The 25291-nt window shown below is 38.2% G+C and overlaps 1 protein-coding gene across 2 annotated transcripts in view; it reads right to left on the reverse strand.

Annotated features, from left to right (window-relative positions):
• Positions 1-25291, reverse strand: part of KDM4C (lysine demethylase 4C) — a 393685-nt gene that overhangs the window by 317664 nt on the left and 50730 nt on the right. For both annotated transcript variants that reach the window (XM_061132707.1, XM_061132709.1), the window contains exon 5: positions 8532-8725. In XM_061132707.1, the coding sequence (XP_060988690.1) occupies positions 8532-8725 (194 nt within the window). The remainder of the gene's footprint in view (positions 1-8531; positions 8726-25291) is intronic.

Genomic DNA, 25291 nt, shown 5'->3' on the forward strand with positions numbered 1-25291 from the left:
ATAGCAAATTCCCACTGGCTATCTACGTTACATATGGTAACGTGTATGTTTCCGCTACTCTCTCCATTCATTCCACCCTCTCCTTCCCACTCCCACCCCATGTCTATAAATCTGTTCTCTATGTCTGCATCTCTACTGCTGCCCTACAAACAGGTCATCAGTACCATTTTTCTAGATTCCATGTATGTACTTTAACATATGATATTTGTTTTCTCTCTTCCTGACTTACTCACTCTATAAAACGACTCTAGATTCATCGACCTCGCTGGAAAGGTCTGATAGACAAAGCATCTTAGCTCTCAACAGGGACAAACTGGCTTTTTCCAAAGCTTCATTTGAGGGAACTGGATGTAAATAGACATTTAAGTAACAAATCATTACTCATTCCCCAAGGAAGACAAAACCCTCACAGGAAAACACATTCTTTCTAAAATGTGGGATTTTCTGATTTCAAGCAGATTTCCAAAGGTTATCTAGAGAATAAATCTGAAGCAAATAAAGCTGGGCCAGTGGCTTCTCCCACTCTCACCTACAATGGTCCTCCCAACTGAATAACTGCTATCAATTATCACATGATTGGAATCTAGCCACATTTTACCCTTCTGAAAATCTCTCTTACGCCATAGTTTTGTCCCAAAATGTAAGAGGCTGGGTTTCTCTTTTGGTTCTGCAGAAAATCTCATTAAAAGAAAGCTGATGTTATTAAAAAAAAAAAAACATAAGCACTCTTTCTTCTTGCCTATTCCTTCATCTTCACTATTCCCTTTTCACTTTAAATCAATGGGAAGATTTGATTAAATCAAGTTAAAATCCCAGATGTAAGACTCACTGGTCCCCCAGATAAAGAAGTTAAGGCTCTGAAAGTCAGTCTCAGAGTCCTTAGTTTAAAAGTGGGGCAAAAAAACACCTACCCGAAACACCTGTTGTCTGGCTTATCTGAGATGATTTCTTAAACTGATTAGCACAATTCCTGGCACACAAAAAAAGGCACACATGAAATGAACTGCAGTCACCAATGAACTGCAGTCACCAAAGATAGAGAACATACTTCATCATCCTAGTCAAGCTCTACACCTTGCAAAGTAAGCTTACAAGCAATGAACACATTCAGTCTCATAGAAGTAACAGTTATTTGCCAGCCTACTTGCAGAAGTGCAATTAAAAAAAAAAAAAAAGCTGCTTTCCTATATGCTCAAGTCAAAGAAAAAATTTTATTACACAAATATTAAGTAACATATATTTTCTACAAAGTGGTTTCTAAACTAAAAAGTTGAAGAGGATGAAGAGAAATATAGAGGAATAAAGATAAGTAAGTTAGGTAACATTTGTGAACCACTATATCTGGTATATTTGGAGAAGGAAATGGCAACCCACTCCAGTGTTCGTGCCTGGAGAATCCCAGGGATGGCAGAGCCTGGTGGGCTGCTGTCTATGGGGTCGTACAGAGTCGGACACGACTGAAGCGATTTGGCAATAGCAGTGGCATATCTGGTAGAGTAATTAGCAAGGCTACCATCAGTAATGCTTGTTTTCCATGAACTACATGGTAAATAAATTTGCATTAACCTTCTGATTTTTCCCTAAGAGTTAGGATTTAATTCAATAGTCTCTTTTCATTTAAATGGTTTACTGGAGATCTTGTAGGTGGTGATGGTGGTGGCTTTAAGTGAAAAAGTAGTTACAAGGAAATAAGAATCCTGAAGGAATTTACAAGCTCCTGCTATGCTTATTAGGGGTATCAAAAGTACTTAATTAATACAAGTTTAGAGTTCCTGTATGAGAACCCACAGTCATCAGTCAGTGAGTGACAAGACACCGCATCTCATCACTTCAGGAAAATGCGTTGAGATTTACCTTCAAAATCACAAGCACCAGACCTCCCTGACCCCAATGTTCATCGCAGCACTGTTTATAATAGCCAGGACATGGAAGCAACCTAGATGCCCATCAGCAGATGAATGGATAAGGAAGCTGTGGTACATATACACCATGGAATATTACTCAGCCATTAAAAAGAATTCATTTGAACCAGTCCTAATGAGATGGATGAAGCTGGAGCCCCTTATACAGAGAGAAGTAAGCCAGAAAGATAAAGAACATTACAGCATACTGACACATGTATATGGAATTTAGAAAGGTGATAACGATAACCCTATATGCAGAACAGAAAAAGAGACACAGAAATACAGAACAGACTTTTGAACTTTGTGGGAGAATGTGAGGGTGGGATATTTCAAAAGAACAGCATGTATACTATCTATGGTGAAACAGATCACCAGCCCAGGTGGGATGCACAAGACAAGTGCTCCGGCCTGGTGCACTGGGAAGACCCAGAGGAATCGGGTGGAGAGGGAGGTGGGAGGGGGGATCGGGATTGGGAATACATGTAAATCCATGGCTGATTCATATCAATGTATGACAAAACCCACTGGAAAAAAAAAATAGTAATAATAAAAAAAAAAAAAAAAATGAAAAACACTAAAAAAAAAAAAAATCACAAGCACCAGACCTCCCTGACGCTCTCCTCAGAGGACTCCATGTTAAGCAGGGGTCTTTGGGACTCGCTGTCTGGACTGCAGAGATGTATGTGTGTGCACCAGTGTGGCTACGTTTACCTCCAAGTCAGGCTGAGGCCTAACTAAAATATCATCCATTTGACCAATAAAAATTCTTGCTTCCTGTTATCTCTCTCTACAAATACAGATAGCAGCTGAGTACAAAATTAATACCATATTTGGGGGGTATAGTTCCAATTTTTTAAACCTTTTAAAATGTTATTATCTAAAAATATATAACATAGATATGCCTAAATAATCAGAATAACTTATGCAGTTAATTTTATTAATACTTCAATTTATAAATACTTATAAAGATCCCACATGCCACAGCTGAAGATCTCTTATGCTGCAACGAAGATCAAAGATCCCATGTGCCATAACTAAGAACCAGAGCAATCAAATAAATAAATAAAATTTTAAAATAAAATAAAAAAAGGAGGAATAGGTTTAAGTAATAATTTCCCTGGGTGATATCCTCAGTAAAAAGCAATGCCAGAACTCAAAACACAAGACTCTGGGGCAAAAATCTGTGCACTTAAAATATTACACAGCACTAAACAAATCGATCTAAAGAAAAAGCAAGGAATGAAGATATATTACACTGAATAATGACACTTTCTTATTGCTACATTTAACAAAATTGCACAGTTTACTGAGTAAAATTTAGCCAAATCCAAAATGCTTCAGCCCATCCTTAATTTTCCAAAACACATCCAGGAGAAACTCCTCTCCCCTTTTCATAGTTTAAGACAAGTCCCCTTAAACTCTACCTCTCTCATGCTCAACAGAGTAAACCTGAAAATATCTTATTTGCTGTATCTGGATACAATTTCTCAAAGACAGAGATTCAAGTCACTATCTAAATTCTGTATCTCGCAGTAATTAACCATTATCATACATGATGCTTGGGAAAAAAACTTTTATTTTACTGACCCTTGAAAGTCCCACTCAATCATACACAGAAACACATCATGCCAAGTTCCGGCTCTAAGTAATTACTATGACCAAAAAATTACCTATTTTTATAAAGTTATTAAGACAATAGTAACTACTAATATTTGAATAGTTCTTTTACAATTTATAAGATACCTTTATACACAGTATTTCCCAGGACCCTCTAAGCAATCCTATTAAGATAGAGAATAAATCACGCCTCTGTTTGGCAGTTAGAGAAATTCATAATGAATGGAGTATAGTGATTTGCCCTATGTCATTCAGCTGGCAAATGACAGACTGGGATTTTTAAAACAGGTCTTCTAGCTCCAAAGTCAATATTAATTCCAAGAAAATAAATACACTACACTGACTGCCATAGCAGTTTTCTATCTGCCTACTTTAAGCTTTCTCTTTTTCCTTAAACCTTCATGCTAGAAATGTTTTAAAAAATCATTAGCTCCTCTAAAGTCTCTTCAGTACATACCTGAGTTCATGAACACTTACTCAGCAAAATCTGCTACATGTTGTACCCAAAAAACCATGTCTCACGGCTTCTACCTGGAGCCAGGCCTATGAGCAGCTACTCAGAAATCTCTGGAAGCTTGGTGTTCTTAATAATTACACTGGAGTCAAGAATCTTTATAAAACATTTTACATATTATCCTGTCTGCTCCTGAACAGACTGATCCAAAACAATTTAGTACTCTCTTGACTATAAAGAAAGCTGAGCACCAAAGAATTGATGCTTTTGAACTGTGATATTGGAGAAGACTCTTGAGAGTCCCTTGGACAGCAAGGAGATTCAATCAGTCCATCCTAAAGGAGATCAGTCCTGGGTGTTCATTGGAAGGACTGATGATGAAGCTGAAACTCCAATGCTTTGGCCACCTGATGCAAAGAGTTGACTCATTGGAAAAGACCCTGATGCTGGGAAAGATTGAGGGCAGGAGGAGAAGGGGACGACAGAGGATGAGATGGTTGGATGGCATCATCTACTTGATGGACAGGGGTGTGGGTGGACTCTGGGAGTTGGTGATGGACATGGAGGCCTGGCGTGCTGCAGTTCATGGGGTCGCAGAGAGTCGGACACAACTGAGCGACTGAACTGAACTGAACTGATTCAAAATGAGAATTACTTAACAAAGCATCAAACCTCTAGGCAGATCCTGTGTTAAGTGCTGACAATTTTAAAGGAAAAAAAATAGCCCCAAAACTTCAAAGCAGACACAGGAAAGAGGCAGCAGAAGTGGTCACAAGCACCTGAAAGGTGCAAAGACAGAAGTCTAAGATGGGGCAACACATGGTCCAGAAAGTCTTGAGGCAAAATCTAAGGAACACAAGGGCAAAGAAGAGTAGCAAGCACAGTCACGGAAGTAAGGAGAGAATTTTAGGCAGTCTTTGTAATACCTGTAACCACAACTTGGTGTCTTAGGAGAAAACTGAAGATGAGAAGGTCACTGAAACTGAACACCAGACAATGAGATCAGACAGGAGGAAGACACACTGCCAGGAGCAGAGATGTCAGGCATGAAGAGGGTGCCCCTGGAAGAGATTAAAGGCAACTCAACAAGCCAAGGACACCAGACAAGGAAACCAGAGAGGGCACAGGCATGTGCGTGCATGTGCACACACACACGCCCCAAGTGCATGTCACCTCGGCATCTTCTCGTTTTGTACATTGGGTAAAAATACCCGTGTGCTTTTCATCACAAATTACAGAATTAGAGCACTGGAGTGCATCCTGATTAGCCTTGTCATTTTGTAGGTGAGGAAATTGGTCCACAGAAGTACAGCTCTGTGCCCAAAGCCACACACATCACACATCAGTAGCAGAGTGAGGACTAGAGCCCTGTCTGCTGCTGCTTGAGTCTGAGTCTGCCACGCAACTGCCCACCTCCCCATATTTACATGAATTTGTATGCTTCTACCACCTTTCAAAGCTTACTTCAAATATATTATGATGGTTACTGAGGTGAATGTTAATAATAAGAAAAGTCAAAGTGTTAGCAGCTCAACTGTGTCCTACTCTTTGCAACCCTGTGGACTGTAACCCACCAGGCTCCTTTGTCCATAGAATTCTCCACACAAGGATACTGGAGTAGGTTGCCATTTCCTTCTCCAGGGGATCTTCCCAACCCAGGGACCGAACCTGGGTCTCCTGCATTGCAAGCAGACTCTTTACCATTTGAGCCACCAGGGAAACTTTACGATAATAAAGTTTAACTCAAAATTATTTATGCCGAGCTAATATAATCATTCATAAGCCTACTGGGGAATATCCTTAGAGTCATTTATATTGCTCTTTTCCTACAGTAGCTATCTTAGAAAATGGAATGTAGATTAACTGTCATAATTCACTGCTATGTTTTATTATTTCACCATTATAAATAATGGCCAAGGTTAAAGATAATAGTGATAGTATAAATCTATTCTTAATGCATATGATGGAGTCTATATGCTTAAAAACGAATAGAATAACTAAATACAGAAAATACATGTTCTGTATTTAGAGAGAAAGAGATATTCTGAAAGAAAGAAATACTTTGGAATCCAGTGTACTTATCCTCACTCATGAACAGCATGGCCCTCTTCTAAAGACATAAAACTCTAGAATCAGTCATATCCCTAACAGAATATTCTCCTCTAAGAAATCTTTGATGCTGTTGTTTAATCACCATTGTGTCCAACTCTTTGCTTCCCCATGCACTATAACCCACCAGACTCCTCTATCCATGGAATTTCCCAGGCAGGAATACTGAAGTGGGTCACCATTTCCTTCTCCAGGGGATCTTCCTAACCCAGGGAGCAAACCTGCATCTCCTGCATTACAGGCAGATTCTTTATCATCTGAGCCACCAAAGAAGCCCAAGCAATCTTTAGGAGACAACTTAAGTCTTGGCCCAAGAGAGAAGGGGAAAAAAATCACTTTTCCTAATAAGAAAGCAGAGACTTCATTTCAACTCCTCCAATACTAAAATGTCCCAGGCATTGTCATGATTGTCATGAATTTCTCCAAATCTACAGAAAAGTTTTGCGACTAACTTTTCAGGGTTGTTTTTTTTTTTTGGCCATACCATGAGGCTTGCAAGATCTTAGTTCCCTAACCAGGGACGCAATCTGTGCCCCCTGCAGTGGAAGCACAGAGTCCTAACCACTGGACCACCAGGGAAACCCCTAACTTCAGATTTCTTAAGGGAAGTGTAGGGTTGCCTATATAATAGATTTCACCAAGATGCTGAATTTACCAATTTTGCCTATTTTACTCACAATAAAAGTGAGTAACAGAAAGATCATGGGAATAACTACGCAGCTAAGAAACTGCCCAGGAGCCTACACATTGTTTAAAATATTTCTCTGAGTCTCTCAAAGTCGACTCCCAAAAGTACTGAAGGATGACACTCCAAAAGACTCTACCATGATGCTGAAGAAAGACGAGAGACTCACAGGCCTAGAGCGTGTGCTCACAAGCTGGTCCTCAACAAACACTTGTGTAAGAAATCATCTTTCCATCCCATTCTGTCAAAGTCTAGTTCCTAGACCACCTATTAAAAATGTTTACATTTTATTTATTCCATTAAGAGAGTAGAATGCTAAAAATTTTCCAAACAAAATGTGTAAGTAAAACACTATTAAAAATGAGTTACAGCTTCTCACTAAATTTTTCTCAGATCATAAAACTCCATCACAAACCAGAAAATGCCTGGATTTCTTTTCTAGGTCCTAAGAGCTTTGCCCTTCCACCTAAAGCTTTCCTACTGATTAAATGTCATTTTTGATCATTATGAACTTTTGCTGTATTTGAATTTGCTGGAGAAAGCTTACAACTTCACACTTCACCAAATGATGAAACCTCAAGGGCAAGTAATAGCAAGATGCAGACAGAAATTATAGATTGCACTCAAAACCTGATCAGCAGGAGAACTTGAAAAGAGGCCATTACCTTTAAATTGGAGGCAAGAAAGCTACTGGGCTGACACAAGCACCTGAAGAGCATCCTATCATGTTCACAACCAGCAGAAAGAGCATATTCAGTATTTCCTGGCTTGTCAAGTTGATACTTCGTATGCTTTTGTCTGTGAATTATTCTCCACATATGTGTATTATAAAAAAAAAAAGAACTGATATTTAAGCTCTCCTAAGACTGTGCTCAGTTACTCAGGCGTGTCTGACTCTTGTGACCCCACGAAACATAGCCCTCCAGGTTTCTCTGTCCATGTGATTTTCCAAGCAAGAATACTGCAGTGGGTTGCCATTTCCTTCTCCAGGGGATCTTCCTAATCCAGGGATTGAACCCGTGTCTCCTGCATTGGCAGGTGGATTCTTTACCACTGCACCACCTGGAAAGCCCTTCCTAAGACTAAAACCGACAAAAACAAGTTCAAACACGAAACTGGCTGACCACAAAGAACTCCAGGGTGACTGACAGACTAACAATCACAAATGTGTGCTGGGTACCATATGATGCATTCTACAGAAAAATAAATCTTAAAATTGTTGCTCAGAAAGATGACACAGGTAACTGCAAGTTAAGAACACACATTCACATTCTTATTCTTCTCCTCATATTCACCACTGAAAAAGTGGTAACAGGCCTCCTGATTCATCCCTCCTATCCCTCTACTCACCACATACTAAATGGAATCTGTCATTTATTCAGAGATTAGACCAGAAAATCACCAGGTACATCCAGGAAGTGAATTTTCACTCCTAACTTACATCCCCCATACCTTCCAGCAAATGCTCAGAGAAGTTCAAGATGCCAAATTCTTTGAGACTAAAATACCTATCAATCCATGACCCACAAAATGGTCTGTAGGCAAAATTTAGATATACAAATCACCATTAGCTTTATGGTTTTGAGCAAAACCCTAGGCAGAGTGGAAGACTCTGCAATAATTAATTGTTACAGTCAAGAACTTTCTTACAGCTCATATAAATCTGAATCTGCCAGATAAAGGGGAAAAAAACCATCTTCAATGGGTTCCTATTGCTCAGATCTCAATTCCAAAGCAAATAAATATTAAACATGCAACTTGCCAAGACTTGGGCTCTCCAAAGTGGAGATAATTAATGCTGTAGAGGTCCATATCCTCGGTGTGCCATGCAAATGTGGTTTTCCACATGCCAAAATAGAGATAAGGGGTGTTTACACCCTCAATAGAAATACCACACTCTTCCTCAACCACATCCAAGACTGTGTTTAGGCGAGCTATGTTCCATTCATCCACACCCTAGAAACAGGGGAGAGAGAGAAGGGGGAGAAAAGACAAACATTAATAAACTCATAAAGGTAACATTTACTGATCAAACCATCATCTGCCAAAATTACTATACTGTATATTTTAACTCACTTAGAAATTAAAAAAATAAAGCAGTAAGTATCCAAGGCACATACACACACACATATATATATTTATACAGATCCATGATTAATTATCCAAGATTAATACCAGCAAAATGTGGTTCTATATAAATATTAGTATAAAATTATCCCAAATGACAGAGAATTAAGGACCTACTCCCATCAGCTGTTAGTAAAAAATAAAACATCATTGATTCAAAGCATATGATCTGCAGCATGCTTTCCATCTTTGGGACACCATTTAGTTTGGGGGGTTTTCTGGTTTTTAGCTTGTTTATTTGCACATTACTTAAGTCATTAAACATCAGACATCATATCAGGATACCACTAACAAAATGTATCTCCTGTCATTCCTCTTTCAGCCCCATTCAATTCTGGCATGTGATACATCATTTCCTGAAAACCCAACTCTAATTTTGGAAAAATCCTTAGCACTATTCTAAGTCACAGATCATTGTGCTTTTACTGCTTCTTCAACTAAATATCTACCTCTTATGCGGACAGGGAATTTTAAACAAAGAATAACAGCTAAAAATATTTATCCAAACTTTGGTGAAATTGTTGGAATAATGTAGTTTTATAACAAGAACACAATATGGCTGGTAACAGAGACAGAAAAAGTTGAGTCACTGGGATAAAAGTTAAAATGACAAGAAAAGATTCTAGTTTTATTAAAACTTACCAATCACTTATTAATGCACTCTAATTCACAACTGTTTACAATTTTTACTATTTTTCTCGTAAACTTTTCTCATAATAAAATACTAAATATCAGTGATAGGACCTACTTTTTTTGCAATCATGATGAAATGGCAGTGTCTTTAAGTCCAGTTCAACCCCCTCATGATACTATCAAAGACGGACATTAAATTTATTTATGTATACCAAAAAGGCCCTCCCTGGTAATTATGCCAAGGCCTCACAGATAACCATGCCTAGTATTTTCCTTATTGTTCTGTTTTCATTATAGTCTTTAGATGATAATATAATCCATGTACTGATCATACTTACTGTGCTTTTGGGTCAGGAAAATTGTTGATGGGGCAGTTAATGAAGCTCTGCCTCAGGTAATATAACTGAAAAGTATCGGGGGAAATCATGTAATTCCAAAACTCCCCAAGACAGCCATTCTATAACTTGAAACCCACAGCAGGAAGCTTGCTATTTGGAAATTGTTCAAAGTTAAGTATCCTTTTAGAAAAGATCCTAGGTCCCAACTTATGAGACCTCATAAAAGTTCAAATTATGTAAAATATTTTATCTAACTCTATTTATAGTGATGCAATCTCTTAACCCTAGTCCAATCAGACTTTAGTCCAATCACTCTAATAATAGAGTCCTCCTATTTAAAAGTCATTATTGAGGCAATGAATCTGAAGTAATAAATGAGCACCATATTATAGAAATCATTTTTAAATTGAATGAGCTTGCAAATTTAGGAACAAACTATTCTTCTGAAATTCCTACATTTGAAGAAGTCTCATCTTTGTTTCTGACTGATAATACCTTTCAGAAATAACTTAGGCTGAATCCCTTGACATAACTAGACCTGTGGGTCTAAAGGGATGAGGGAAGAGAAGAAAGAATAATGGCAGATGACCCAGATTATGGCTCCAGCTCTGCCACTGCCGAGGGCAAAAATCACTGTGATTTCCAGAGCTCCCATTCTTCCTTTGTGAAAGCATGAGGTACCCACCCAGAGCTGCTCAGAGGACTAAACAGGCTAAAGGACATAAAAATCTTTTGAAAATAAAACTTCTTATATCTTAGAACTGACAAAATAAATGTTTCCACTATTCTCCAGTAAATCTTACTGGAAACAAAAGTCAAACACGTGATAAAGTGATAGAAAAAAAAAAAAGGTCCTATGAAATTCACTACTGAAATTCTTCCTATTAATGGGCAAATATTAATAATATGTTGGCATCAGTTTCTTCTGGGAAGGGCCAAGGTTGCCATGATGTTAAAACTTATCTTTTGCTAAAATAAAGTCACATAATTTCAATAAAAGAGGTTATTAAAATAGTAAGCATAACAGGTATAACAAGGGGCTGAGAATAAATCCTAGTGTTTTCAAATTCCTTCCCCAACGTCTGCGCTCTACTACTGACTGAACTCACTAGCTGCCTAGAAGGACAGGTTCTACTCAAACTCTAAAGAGCACCAGGTCTCCTTCAGAGATTCAGACAAGGAGGACACCTTATTTGTCACTTGGGAGAAGTATGACACCACAGTCTATCCCATTATACTGCACATACATGTACACTACATCTACTCAAAATAATCCTGTAACATAAGCAATGTCATACCCAAGTGAACAAATGGAAAACCTAGTACTCCTAGAGCAGTGGGTGGCAAAGATAAGCCTGAATCTATCTGACTCTAGGCCTTCACTTAGAAATTCTATGCTTTCAGTTCTAATCATGTTAAAATGCAATATACCATCCTCTTCTCTCAGCACTAAAAATCAACAAAGATCCAAGGAGCTAAAATTTATGACACGCAAACATATAAAACTGCTACATTCTTCCCACCCAGGCATACAGTCACCCTACACAAACACTGGCAAAGCTTCTAATAAAAGTTGCTTCACTTTTATTAGAAGGGTTGGGGACAGAATTGATTTAGTGTAAAAGTAGTCTCCAGAAAGACACCAGCTACAAACAAGCAACACAATGACAGGCTGGAATCTGCCAAACCACGCAAAGCTTAAAGCCATCAAGTCTCTTCAGAAAGTCTATACACCAACACAAGTTCACAGACAAATGCCTCTTCCCAGACTCCATCCCCTTGAATAAAGCTCTTCCATACAATGTCCAGCAGGTGTTTGAGCAGTCTTTGTAACTCACCTGACGTCCACTGAGCAAATGTTTCCCCCTGGTCCCCATTTCCCTTCACCCCGATAACCCAGTGCATTCGAGGCATGCCCTGTTCTGTGTGTCTATTTGCCCTGTCTCTCTCTGGTTTACCCATTGGACCATAATTTGTGCACATATGTGTAAATGAGAAGTTTATCAAGGATCCTTCTTTTCAATCTCCGTATCATCAATCTAACAAGAATCAGATAGTAATATGAAAGAACTCCCAAATTTTCATTACCATAGCCACTCAGGATCTGTTTGAGGATCAGGTTTTGGACTTCACAGAGGAAGTAAGTACCCTCAAACTGGCATTAGCATGAACAATGCCTCTATAAACCTACATAGAGAGACTGTGCTAAGTCTGAGTTCACACCCTTGAGCTCTGGGCCTGGGTCACGGAACACAGGGCACATCCAGGCCAGGAGCTCCTTCTTTTTGGGACTATGAGCATCTAGAATGCTCTACAGTGATTATGCTAGGTCACTGGGAAATCGAAGCAGGACAGGGAAGCAACATGCCACATTAGAAACCAAACCAGTAAGGAGCCCTCCCATCTAATACAGAGAAACAATGCAAAAATCACAGCAAACTAGTTCTCCCTAAAATATTTCTAATGAACATTATTCCTATAAGAGGCTATGGTCAAAAAATATTGCTTTCCTTTTCTTCTCCTCTTATAAAGTCACAGTGCTAGCAGGTACTCTGAAGTTTCTAAGAGGTCATGCTATAAGGAAGCCTATTTAACTTTGCTTTAACTCTACATTTCCAAATGTTACTTGATCACAGAACCTTGTTTACATAAGACATTAATATCTTTCCTCAACAAAGTCCACATCCAACCCACATGTTTCTCTTCCCCACCCCACCTGCCATAATCCTCAGCACCTGCAACATTATCCCCACGCAGCTCTTTCCAAACAATGCTTTGAGCCTTCATCTCTCTCCTGAGTTTCACTGCCACATGCCCAGCTCTAAGCTGGACCCAAAGTGACCCCCAAAAAATTTCTGAAAAATATATAAATTTATGAAAATAATTTCATTAAAAAAGCCAATCATTCAAAGGAGAAAAGAGTCATCTCCCAGGTGTTATAAAACTCTGAGAAAAAAAAAAAAAAAAAACTCTGAGAAAATACTAAAAGAAATTATTAAAGGTTCCCACTAAAGTTTTCAGATATTTTTATTCAGTACTTTTTACAAGATTACACTTGTCCTCATTTGGCTCTCACCATCCCTTTCTATGACCCTTACTGCAGCCCAGCTAACATTTACTAGAGTAACATGATCCAAACAGAAGACTATCTTCCAAATTTCCACTTACTTTAAAGACAGGCTAATGTAAATTACTGCCACCAATTCATAAGGCTGTAATAAGTCCTTGAAGTTTCAAAGGTAATGCACATGAGGAAAGAAAAATAAAACTTGGTTGTTTTAAAGACTTCAAAATTCAATCAATTTCACACAGTAATGTGGGAAAACTGAATCTTTCAACAACTAAAATGAGAGCCTTGGTCACATTTAAAATAGAGGGTTTCCTTAGGATCTTTACACAATAATAAAATTAGACTCATGTAAAATTCATTTTGCTTTAAAGTTAATTACAATGTGTGACATGATAGCTCTTTTTGCTTCTTCCTTTCCATGAAAATATCTCACATTCTCCAAACTTTTTACTTTAAAAACAGACCTCTTTTCCTTTTTGCATTTTTATACACCAAACTACCTACAATTTTACAGCAGTGCTCTCTTTTCTTTCTGAAAGTCTAGTCAATAACCAATGTAGAGCAAGTTTTGAAGAAACAAAAAATGTCTGCAACAAAAAGTACTACACAGTAATAAAAAAAAGACTCTCGCTTTAAAAATGTAACTATGAGTATGACAAGAAGGAATGTAGAGAAGAAAAGAAAAGAAATGCTTAATCAAATAAAAGATTACAGAGAGCTTGGGACCCCTCCCTTGAGTCTGGACCATTGAGACCTTGAAGTTATTTAAGTCTCTGGTTCAAGGCAAACACAACTCCAAACCTTCTGGGAGAAAAGCACCCTCCATTTTGACTTACAAGTTTTCCACAAATTAGGATCAAGCCAAAGCATAAAACTGAAGATCACCACAAATACAGGGAGGTAAGACCTCATGGGAGAAAGCTAGCAAAAACAACTGGCCCTTCCCCACCTGCTGGTATCAGAATTTTCACATGCTAAAAAACTTGAAATGCTTAAAAAAATTTAAAAATGGAATCACAAAGACAAGGTAGACTTCTAGAAATGAAATACAGCATTCTACTAGTATATCATTGATATATCATTTCATTTAATGTATCATTATTAAACTAAAAACTGACTGAAAGGATTAAACAAGAGAAGTACCTACCCAGAAGGGAAAATTTAAGACATGAACACACAGTACAGCACAGAAAGATGAGATGAAGAATCTGAAAACTAAAGTTAAGCAACACTTAGGACAGAACGTCTATAGTTCATGTATTCAGAGTCCCAGGAGTGAGAAAAATACAAAACTAAATAAAGTCACTAAAAGAGAACACCGATGAAACCAATTATATTAAAATTTAAATCTCTGTTCATTAAGACACTATAAATACCATCTCTAAAAATATTTGATGTCAATTTTAGTTTACCTTAAATAAATATAAATAAAAATACACTTCCAACTGAGTTGAAGCTATATAAAACAGACTTCTCAGAACTTTAGTGACACTACAGCTTTTGTTTTCCGGTGGCAAAAACATCAAAATGCCTCTTATATTGACTGATTAAAAACTGCTTATAAAGCCTTCATTATTATTCCTACTCTTGAAGTCAATAATGTTCTATATGGCCAAATATCTGGGTTCATTCTGGACTCAGGCCTTCCAGTATTCTTGGTGGCTGGTTTTCTTTTCCCCTTAAAGATTTATTTATTTATAAGGCTGCATCAGGTCTTAGTTGCATCATGAGGGATCTTCCGTTGTGGCACATGGATTCTCTAGTTGTGGGGGTACAGACTTAGCTGCTCTGTGGCATGTGGGATCCTAATTCCCAGACCAGGGATCAAACCTGCATCCTCCAAATTGCAAGGCAGATTCCTAACCACTGGAGCACCAGAGAAAGCCCCTTGGTTTGTTTTCTTTTCTAACTATTTTTATAGCCATGTCCAAGGGTAAAAATAATAATCTGTCTGTATTCCTTTTCAAGTATTTCTAGATAAGAGGTTCAAGAAAACTAAAACTGTTTTTATTTCATGTAATATAAAATAGGGAACTGATTTTGCAAGTTCACAGATGATTACTGTTTTTGCTATTTATCTTTATACGTTATTTTATCACAATAGTTACAAAGTACTTTTACATGTCTGTAAACAAACATCCTTTTACAGCATGCCTTGTATATATGTAAAGTTTGTAATTCTTGCTGTTCACTTTTAACTGACAAAGAAAACAGTAAACACTACTGAAATCGTGGTAGAACTTTACTTGTTCTTGTCCTGTTTGTAACCATCTTTGGCCAGTCACATATCTATTCAAGAAACATTCCCGACAGGAATGTTGGGAGTACAACACGCTGAGACTCTAAAATTGCTTCCAACATTTCCTACTAGATATTGACTATCATATCAACTATTAAGTGTGTAACATTTAATTGACAATTATATAACTGTGGATGGTTTCTGATTTTATTTTTAAGACTGTGGATTGTGTTTAAACAATTCAAAACTGTATACTCCTGATTCTGAGATACTGTGGTATTGCACCATTGTCACTTTACTGAATGTGTACAACAGTTCCATGAATCTGATACACCATTATATAGCTTTAGGTGGCAGAATTAAAATTAACCTGTTACCTCTGTCTCTCACTCACACACATGGGGGCGGGGGGGGGGAGGAAATGAAAGAAACAAAAAAGTCTGGGAAGATCAAGATGAAATTGAAGCAAATAAGCAAATAATTCCACAAATGTAACTGGTATGGTTTTGGTATCCAGAATACATTAAAAACTCCAAATAATAAGAAAAAAATCAAACAATCTAATAGGAAAATAAGAAGTGGAAAAAACAAGAAACACAAATGATCAACAAAGACAAGACAAGATATTCTAAGTCATTTATAGTCAGAGAAAGGCAAATTCACAAACAAGATATTTTAAAGCCACAAGACTTACAAAGTCAAAGGTTGGTAAGTAATAAAATGAACAGGATCAAGTGATGAATATTGTCAGCATGAGGAAACTTTTGAAGGTGACAGAAGTGTTCTAAACCTGGACTGGTGGTAATGGTTACACAAAAATCACTGAATGACATATTCAACATGGGTGGATTTTGTGGTATGTAAGTTATACCTCAGTAAAGCTCTTATACAGTGCAAGGGGAGACTTTGCTACAAAGTCTTTGAGAAACAAGACAACAGTATCTGACCAAGCTGAATACTCTCTGAGGCAGCACTTTCATTCCTAGGTAAGTGCTTCAGAGAACCTGTATATAGTACACCAGAATCGTATACAGGAATGGGTTTATAGCAGCAATGTTTATTTTAAGAAGAAAGAAAATATCCCGACAGGATAATAAAAAATAAAATCTATATTCACAAAATGGAATGCCATTAAGCAATGGAAATGACTGAACAATAGCTCACAAATAATATGAATAAACTCAGAAAACTTAGTGTTTGGGATAGTCTCAGAAGACTAATAAAGTGATACTATACTTTTAATACAGTCAAAAATAAGCTAAATATGTTGTTTACAAATATGCGTCTGTCTAAAAACAGAGCTACCAGATGATCCTGCAATCCCACTCCCTGGCATACATCTGAGAAAAACATGGTCCAAAAGGATACATGCATCCCCATGTTCATTGCAGCACTGTTTACAACAGCCAAGACATGGAAGCAATCTAGATGTCCATCAACAGAGGAATAGATAAAGAAGATGTGGGGGCGTCCCTGGCGGTTCCCTGATAAAGAATCTGCCTGCCAATCCAGGAGACACGGGTTACCTGATCAGGAAAGATCCGCCATGCCCTACAGCAACTAAGCCCACGCACAACTACTGAGCTTGTGCTGTAGAACCCAGGAGCCACAACGACTGAGCTCACGTGCCACAATGACTGAAGCCCGTGCACCAAGAACCCACGCTTCACAACAAGAAAAGCCACCACAGTGAGAAGCTCACGTACCACAAGCAGAGGGCAAGCCCCTATCCCTGCAACTAGAGATAGCCCACACGCACAGCAACACAGACCCAGCACAGTCAAAACTAGATTTAAACAATTATTTTCTAAAATGTCATACATATATAAAATAGAATATTACTCAGCCATTAAAAAGAATAAAATCTCATTTGCAGCAACATGGATGGACTTACAGACTGTCATACTGAGTGAAGGAAGACTGAGAAAGACAAATATACAGTACCACTTATATGTGGAATCTTTAAAAAAATGATACAAATGAACTTAGTTACAAAACACAAACAGATTCAGAGACTTAGAGAACAAACTTATGGTTACTAGAGGGCAAGGGTGGGTGGGAGAGGTAATTAGGAAGTTTGGGATTGACATGTACACAGTGCTATATTTATCAATAAAACAGACAACCAACAAGGACCTACTGTGTAGCATAGGAAACTCTGCTCAGTATTCTGTAACCACCTAAGTGCAAAAGAATTTGAAGAAGAATAGATACATGTACATGTATAACTGAATCACTCTGCTGCACACCTGAAACTAAAAAAACATTGTAAACCAACTATACTTCAACAACAACAACAAAATGTGCTTTTTGGGTTTTTTTCAGGCAAGATACCAAACACAAAGTTCGGGCTACTCGTGGCGATGGGGTGGGATAGCAAAGAACTGTAGAAAGAGCATCCCATGAGCAGCACAACAGTAATGTTTTAGCTATGGGACTGCATGATGGGTTTGGGGTTCTCAATGTATCACTGTGCTTTAAAATGTAAGTTTCACATATAAAATGAGATAATACATTCTAAAAATATGATAAAGAAAAAGTCATGAAAAAGAGAACATCTCCTGAGTCACACTCCACGGTACCATTTCTGCCCTACCCTGTCTTACTGACAAGAGGATAGCAGTGTAACTCATGAAAAGAGCAGGTACATTTTCTTTAGTAGTAACCCCTAAACAAACATCCTTCATTGCTCTGACATGACAGGCTTCAACAGATGGCAGAAAGAATAAACTGCTGGGCTCTGGATTGGACTTCTAAGTAAATGAATATTGCAGAACAGCATTCTTCACAATTCTCTTGGTCAGAATCAGCTAGTGAACATTTCATTAGGGCTTCAGGATTTTTGTCCCATTTTGCTTTAATGTTGCCGCCAGTTGCAGCTGTTATTCAGTACATAATATGGAGCAGGGCTTGCCCTAGGTGTTTTACTTATTCATCTCATTTTACCCTATGAGGTGATAAACAGAACTACGATCTATTACTAGTGCCATTTTATAGATGAGACAGCTGCCCCAGGAGAAGTCAGATAACTCACCCAAGATCTCACAGCTCACTACTGTGTAACCAGAATTCAAGGGTGACAATGGAAAACTCTAACCCGAGCTGGCATTACTGTGCCTGAAGCCTCACAGCCAATCGATGAGCTAGAAAATCAATTCTAAACTTCTCTATAATCAAGGAGGGAAAGACTTCCCTCAAACCCCCAGTGATTGGAAGGGAAAGTTAATAATTTGGTGATTATATTTGCTACTTTTCTATTTTTTTAAGGACTACCAATCAAAAAGATGATTTGAAAAAAACTGCATGAGGCCAAGAGCAAGATTCATGGATTCACTCAGACATGAATTCTATTAAAAAAAAAAAAGAAAAAAGAAACTTACAGAAATAATAAATAGAACTTGTTGACTTTATTTTACACATCTACACATGACTCTTGCAGAAAATCCTAAAAGGAATCTGAACCATAAAAGCCTTGTTCTCCTTTAAAGAGGATCAATTATCTCAACATTTAAGAAAATAGTAAAATTGCAAACCCAAAGACCTTGACAATTTCTTTGTAAATATAGGAAATTTGAAACGCTACGATTTTTACTGATGTATTCATATTCTCTAGACTAAGGCTTCCAAGGTGGCTCAGAGAGTAAATCTGCCTGCAGTGCTGAAGACCTGGGTTGGGAAGATCCCCGGGAGAAGGAAATGGCAACCCACTCCAGCATTCTTGCCTAGAGAAGCCCATGGACAGAGGAGCCTGGTGGCTACAGTCCATAGGTTTGCAAAGAGTCAGACACAACTGAGCAACTAACACCTTCACTTTCATTCATATTTTATAGACTACTAAGCCCTTTGTCTAATTCAACTCTTGAAAGTGTATTATACTGCAGTGTAACACAGTACTTCAAAATCATTGTATTAATACAACAGAGACTGCCTAAGTTCATAGTATCTATTTTTACCTTCTTACTAATAGAACCTCAGTGAATTGAAAGAACAAAGTAGTTACAGCTAAGGCTAGTTACGCATGGTTCTGGCCAGTGCGATCTAACTGGTAATAACTGGGCAGGAGTTCCAGGAGAAAGGCTTTGAGGAGGCTGTCTGAGCAGGCTCAAATCCCGAGCCCTTCCCCCTCATCAGACATTCAGACACAACGAGCAGCTACCACAAGAGCACGAGGGTAAGTATGTCATAGTGAAGGTGGCACAAGTAACTGCTAGGAGTGCATGTCTCTGATGGCATCACAGAAGCAACATGGACCTAGACTACCTGCCTCAAATTTTTATGAAAACTAAACAATTAGTTTGCTGTTTATGGTAACATCTCTACTACTGACTCCTTTGCCTTATGCAAAAGGCAAAGAATAAAAGGAAAGATATACCGATTTGAAGGCAGAGTTCCAAAGAATAGCAAGGAGAGATAAGAAAGCCTTCCTCAGTGATCAATGCAAAGAAACAGAGGAAAACAATAGAATGGGAAAGTCTAGAGATCTCTTCAAGAAAATTAGAGATACCAAGGGAACACTTCATACAAAGATGGGCACAATAAAGGACAGAAATGGCAGGAACCTAATAGAAGCAGAAGCTATTAAAAGGAGGTGGCAAGAATACAGAGAAGAACTATACAAAAAATATCTTCATGACCCAGATAACTATGATGGTATGATCACTCACCTAGAGCCAGACATCCTGGAATGTGAAGTCAAGTAGGCCTTAGGAAGCATCACTACAACAAAGCTTGTAGAGGTGATGGAATTCCAGTTGAGCTATTTCAAATCCTGAAAGATGATGCTGTGAAAGTGCTGCACTCAACATGCCAACACATTTGGAAAACTCAGCAGTGGCCACAGGACTGGGAAAGGTCAGTTTTCATTCCAATCCCAAAGAAAGGCAATGCCAAAGAATGCTCAAACTACCAAACAACTGAACTCATCTCACATGCTAGCAAAGTAATGCTCAAAATTCTCCAAACAAGGCTTTGACAGTAAGTCAACTGTGAACTTCCAGATGTTCGAGCTAGATTTAGAAAAGGCAGAGGAATCAGAAATCAAATTACCAACATCCATTGGATCATCAAAAAAGCAAAAGAGTTCCACAAAACATCTATTTCTGCTTTATTGACTATGCCAAAGCCTTTGACTGTGTGAATCACAACAAACTGTGGAAAATTCTTCAAGAGATGGGAATACCAGACAACCTGACCTGCCTCCTGAGAAATCAACAAGCAACAGTTAGAACTGGACATGGAACAACAGACTGATTCTAAATCTAGAAAGGAGTACGTCAAGGTTGCATATTGTCACCCTGCTTATTTAACATATATGCAGAGTACATTATGAGAAATGCTGGGGTGGATGAAGCACAAACTGGAATCAAGATTTCTGGGAGAAATATCAATAACCTCAGATATGCAGATGAAACCACCCTTATGGCAGAAAGCAAAGAACTAAAGAGCCTCTTGATGAAAGTGAAAGAGGAGAGTGAAAAAGTTGGCTTCAAGCTCAACGTTCAGAAAACTAAGATCATGACATCCAGTCCCATCACTTCATGGCAAATAGATGGGTAAACAATGGAAACAATGAGAGACTTTATTTTCTTGGGCTCCAAAATCACTGGAGATGGTGATTACGGCCATGAAATTAAAAGATGCTTCCTCCTTGGAAGGAAAGTTATGACCAACCTAGACAGCATATTAAAAAGCAGAGACATTACTTGGTTGACAAAGGTCCGTCTAGTCAAAGCTATGGTTTTTCCAATATTAATGTATGGATATGAGAGGTGGACTATAAAGAAAGCTGAGCACCAAAGAACTGATGCTTTTAAACTGTGGTGCTGGAGAAAACTCTTGAGAATCCCTTGGACTACAAGGAGATCCAACCAGTCCATCCTAAAGGAGATCAGTCCTGAATATTCCTTGGAAGGACTGCTGCTAAAGCTGAAACTCTAATACTTTGGCCACCTGATGCGAAGAACTGACTCATTGGAAAAGACCCTGATGCTGGGAAAGATTCAAGGCAGGAGAAGGGGATGACAGAGGATGAGATCGTTGGATGGCATCACCGACTCGATAGACATGAGTTTGAGTAAGCTCCGGGATTCGGTGATGGACAGGGAAGCCTGGCTGTGCCGCAGTCCGTGGGGCTGCAAAGAGTCAGACATGACTGAGCAACTGAACTGAACTACTGCTGACAGTAAAATAATGTCTAATACATCTCCTTAGTAACCAAATGCACAGGTCCCCAACTTGTCCCATTCTCTGGTGGATCTGAGTAAGAAAGCAATATTATCAGAGTCTGTGATGTTAATGTGATCCTACTAAAGAAGTAGTTAAGCCACTTAGCTTTTGAAAGGTACCAAAGTGTGGACTAGGCTTGAGCCTCTTTACAACTATTTATGCCAGGAAAATTACAATTAACATAGAGAATATATCTGTTTCTCCCTATTTCTACTTTTATCTACTTTTTCCTGTTTCTTCTAGCTGTTTTTTCCACCTTACTTCATTTCTTCCTCAATGCTGCTTCGCACTTAAAGCAATTTTAGATTTAACACACTCAAATAACACCTGGCAGAGGGCTCAAATAACACCCTTTTATTATTCTACATGAAGAAAAAAAACTTAAGATATTGCCAACGGTCTCATTTTCATTCCTCATAATGAAAAAATCTAGATCATATACATAAGCTCAACATTATTCCTTCAACGAAAAAGAAAATACTAATAATTTGCCTGGATATTAAATATATTTTCTCATTTAGAACATATGAAACATAATTTTTTTAAAAATTAAATGTATAAACCTAGAAACAAGATAAAATCATTTTATAATTTTAGTGATATCTCTTTTTTAAAAAAAATCCTGTTTTATTTAGAACATAATTAGAATCATACTCCTGGAACTCATGACTCTAACTGCCCCAGTGACCCCAAAATCCCACGGACAGGTGGTGATTTATTTTGAGAAACCAATGCTAAGAAGCTGGCAAGGGCAAACAACTACCCAAACTCTCCATCTCAGCCAGACTTGTCACCCTTTTCCCCCTCAGGCATGGAACTCTATTTGGGACTCATGTGTGTCTCTATCAATTTAGCACTTCCACAGCCAAAACTGCTTTTCCCCACAGTGATCCCGCCTAACCCTCTCATGTGCAAGACAGACACTTCGGGTCAGCAGTCATGTACTCTGAAGTCAGCCGGCATCTCAGCAAAATCTTCTTCTATCAACAGTTCTCTAACAATACTCCTCTGAAAATACAGCTTCCAGAATTGATGGAACATTCTACATGCAATGTGACAAATGAATAGAAGTACTATTACGGGAGGGGGGATCGGGATGGGGAATACATGTAAATCTATGGCTGATTCATATCAATGTATGACAAAACCCACTGGAAAAAAAAAAAAAAAACTTAATTATATAAGTTGCTTACCTAAAAAAATTAAAAAAAAAAAAAGAAGTACTATTACAACACCCCACCCAACCCCGTCTGGATGGCATAACTTGAGATCATCAGGCTAAGACTTCATTCACTAAATATCAGCCATAATATGCTGGCAGATATTGAGTTCTGATTAAATAGAAGCTTTATTACACAGAATGAAAATCTAAAAGTTACAATCCAAGGCCAATATCTCTCTCTTAGCATGAAAGCATGTCTAGAATGACAGTATTTTCCCTTGGATGTGAAAATTACACATACAGCTAGTGTTTTGGCTTCAAAATATTCCTTATTTCAGGATAAATCATATCCTAACATGATAAAAATACAAAATGGAAAGGACACTGGTGACTCAGTTTAAATATTTTACTGTTTAAATATTTTATTTAAAATATTTAATATTTTAGAAACCTGCAGCCTTAGAAAAATTTGTTGTCCAACAGCACCATCTGGTGGATGAACATATTTAAGCCACCCCACTGCAGGTCCCTGACATTGTAAAGAGGCAGTGATCAAGACCATCCCCAAGAAAAAGAAACGCAAAAAGGCAAAATGATTGTAAAATGGTTGTCTGAGGAGGCCTTACAAAGAGCTGTGAAAAGAAGAGAAGCTAAAGGCAAAGGAGAAAAGCAAAGATATACCCATCTGAATGCAGAGTTCCTAAGAATAGCAAGGAGAGATAAGAAAGCCTTCCTCAGTGATCAGTGCAAAGAAACAGAGGAAAACAAAAGAATGGGAAAGTCTAGAGATCCCTTCAAGAAAATTAGAGACACCAAGGGAACATCTGATGCAAAGATGGGCACAATAAAGGACAGAAATGGTATGGACCTAACAGAAGCAAATGGTATTAAGAGGTGGTAAGAATACACAGAACTATACAAAAAAGATCTTAATGACCCAGATAACCACAATGGTGTGATCACTCACCTAGAGCCAGATATCCTGGAGTGTGAAGTCAAGTGGGCCTTAGGAAGCATCACTACAAAGCTAGTGGAGGTGATATAATACCAGCTGAGCGATTTCAAATCTTAAAGGATGATGCTGTGAAAGTGCTGCTCTCAATATGCCAGCAAATTTGGAAAACTCAGCAGTGGCCACACGACTGGAAAAAGTCAGCTTTCATTCCAATCCCAAAGAAAGGCAATGCCAAAGAATGCTCAAACTACCGCACAATTGAACTCATCTCACACCTTATCTTTGACAAAGGAGGCAAGGATATACAATGGAAAAAAGACAACCTCTTTAACAAGTGGTGCTGGGAAAACTGGTCAACCACTTGTAAAAGAATGAAACTAGAACACTATCTAACACCATACACAAAAATAAACTCAAAATGGATTAAAGATCTAAATGTAAGAACAGAAACTATAAAACTCCTAGAGGAGAACATAGGCAAAACACTCTCCGACATAAATCACAGCAGGATCCTCTATGACCCACCTCCCAGAACATTGGAAATAAAAGCAAAAATAAACAAATGGGACCTAATGAAACTTAAAAGCTTTTGCACAACAAAGGAAACTATAAGCAAGGTGAAAAGACAGCCCTCAGATTGGGAGAAAATAATAGCAAATGAAGAAACAGACAAAGGAGTAATCTCAAAAATATACAAGCAACTCCTGAAGCTCAATTCCAGAAAAATAAATGACCCAATTAAAAAACGGGCCAAAGAACTAAACAGACATTTCTCCAAAGAAGACATACAGATGGCTAACAAACACATGAAAAGATGCTCAATATCACTCATTATCAGAGAAATGCAAATCAAAACCACAATGAGGTACCATTACACGCCAGTCAGGATGGCTGCTATGCAAAAGTCTACAAGAAATAAATGCTGGAGAGGGTGTGGAGAAAAGGGAACCCTCTTACACTGTTGGTGGGAATGCAAACTAGTACAGCCACTATGGAGAACAGTGTGGAGATTTCTTAAAAAACTGGAAATAGAACTGCCATATGACCCAGCAATCCCACTTTTGGGCATACACACTGAGGAAACCAGATCTGAAAGAGACACGTGCACCCCAATGTTCATCGCAGCACTGTTTATAATAGCCAGGACATGGAAGCAACCTAGATGCCCATCAGCAGATGAATGGATAAGGAAGCTGTGGTACATATACACCATGGAATATTACTCAGCCATTAAAAAGAATTCATTTGAATCAGTTCTAATGAGATGGATGAAACTGGAGCCCATTATACAGAGTGAAGTAAGCCAGAAAGATAAAGAACATTACAGCATACTAACACATATATATGGAATTTAGAAAGATGGTAATGATAACCCCATATGCAAAACAGAAAAAGAGACACAGATGTACAGAACAGACTTTTGGACTCTGTGGGAGAAGGCGAGGATGGGATGTTTTGAGAGAACAGCATGTATATTATCTACATTGAAACAGATCACCAGCCCAGGCTGGATGCATGAGACAAGTGCTCGGGCCTGGTGTACTGGGAAGACCCAGAGGAATCGGGTGGAGAGGGAGGAGGGAGGGGGGATCGGGATGGGGAATACATGTAACTCCATGGCTGATTCATGTCAATGTATGACAAAACCCACTACAATATTATAAAATAATTAGCCTCCAACTAATTAAAAAAAAAAAAAAAGAATCCCTTGGACTACAAGTAGATCCAACCAGTCCATCCTAAAGGAGATCAGTTCTGAATATTCATTAGAAG

The sequence above is a fragment of the Dama dama genome, chromosome 29, assembly GCF_033118175.1.
Source record: "Dama dama isolate Ldn47 chromosome 29, ASM3311817v1, whole genome shotgun sequence".
Lineage (NCBI taxonomy): Eukaryota > Metazoa > Chordata > Mammalia > Artiodactyla > Cervidae > Dama > Dama dama.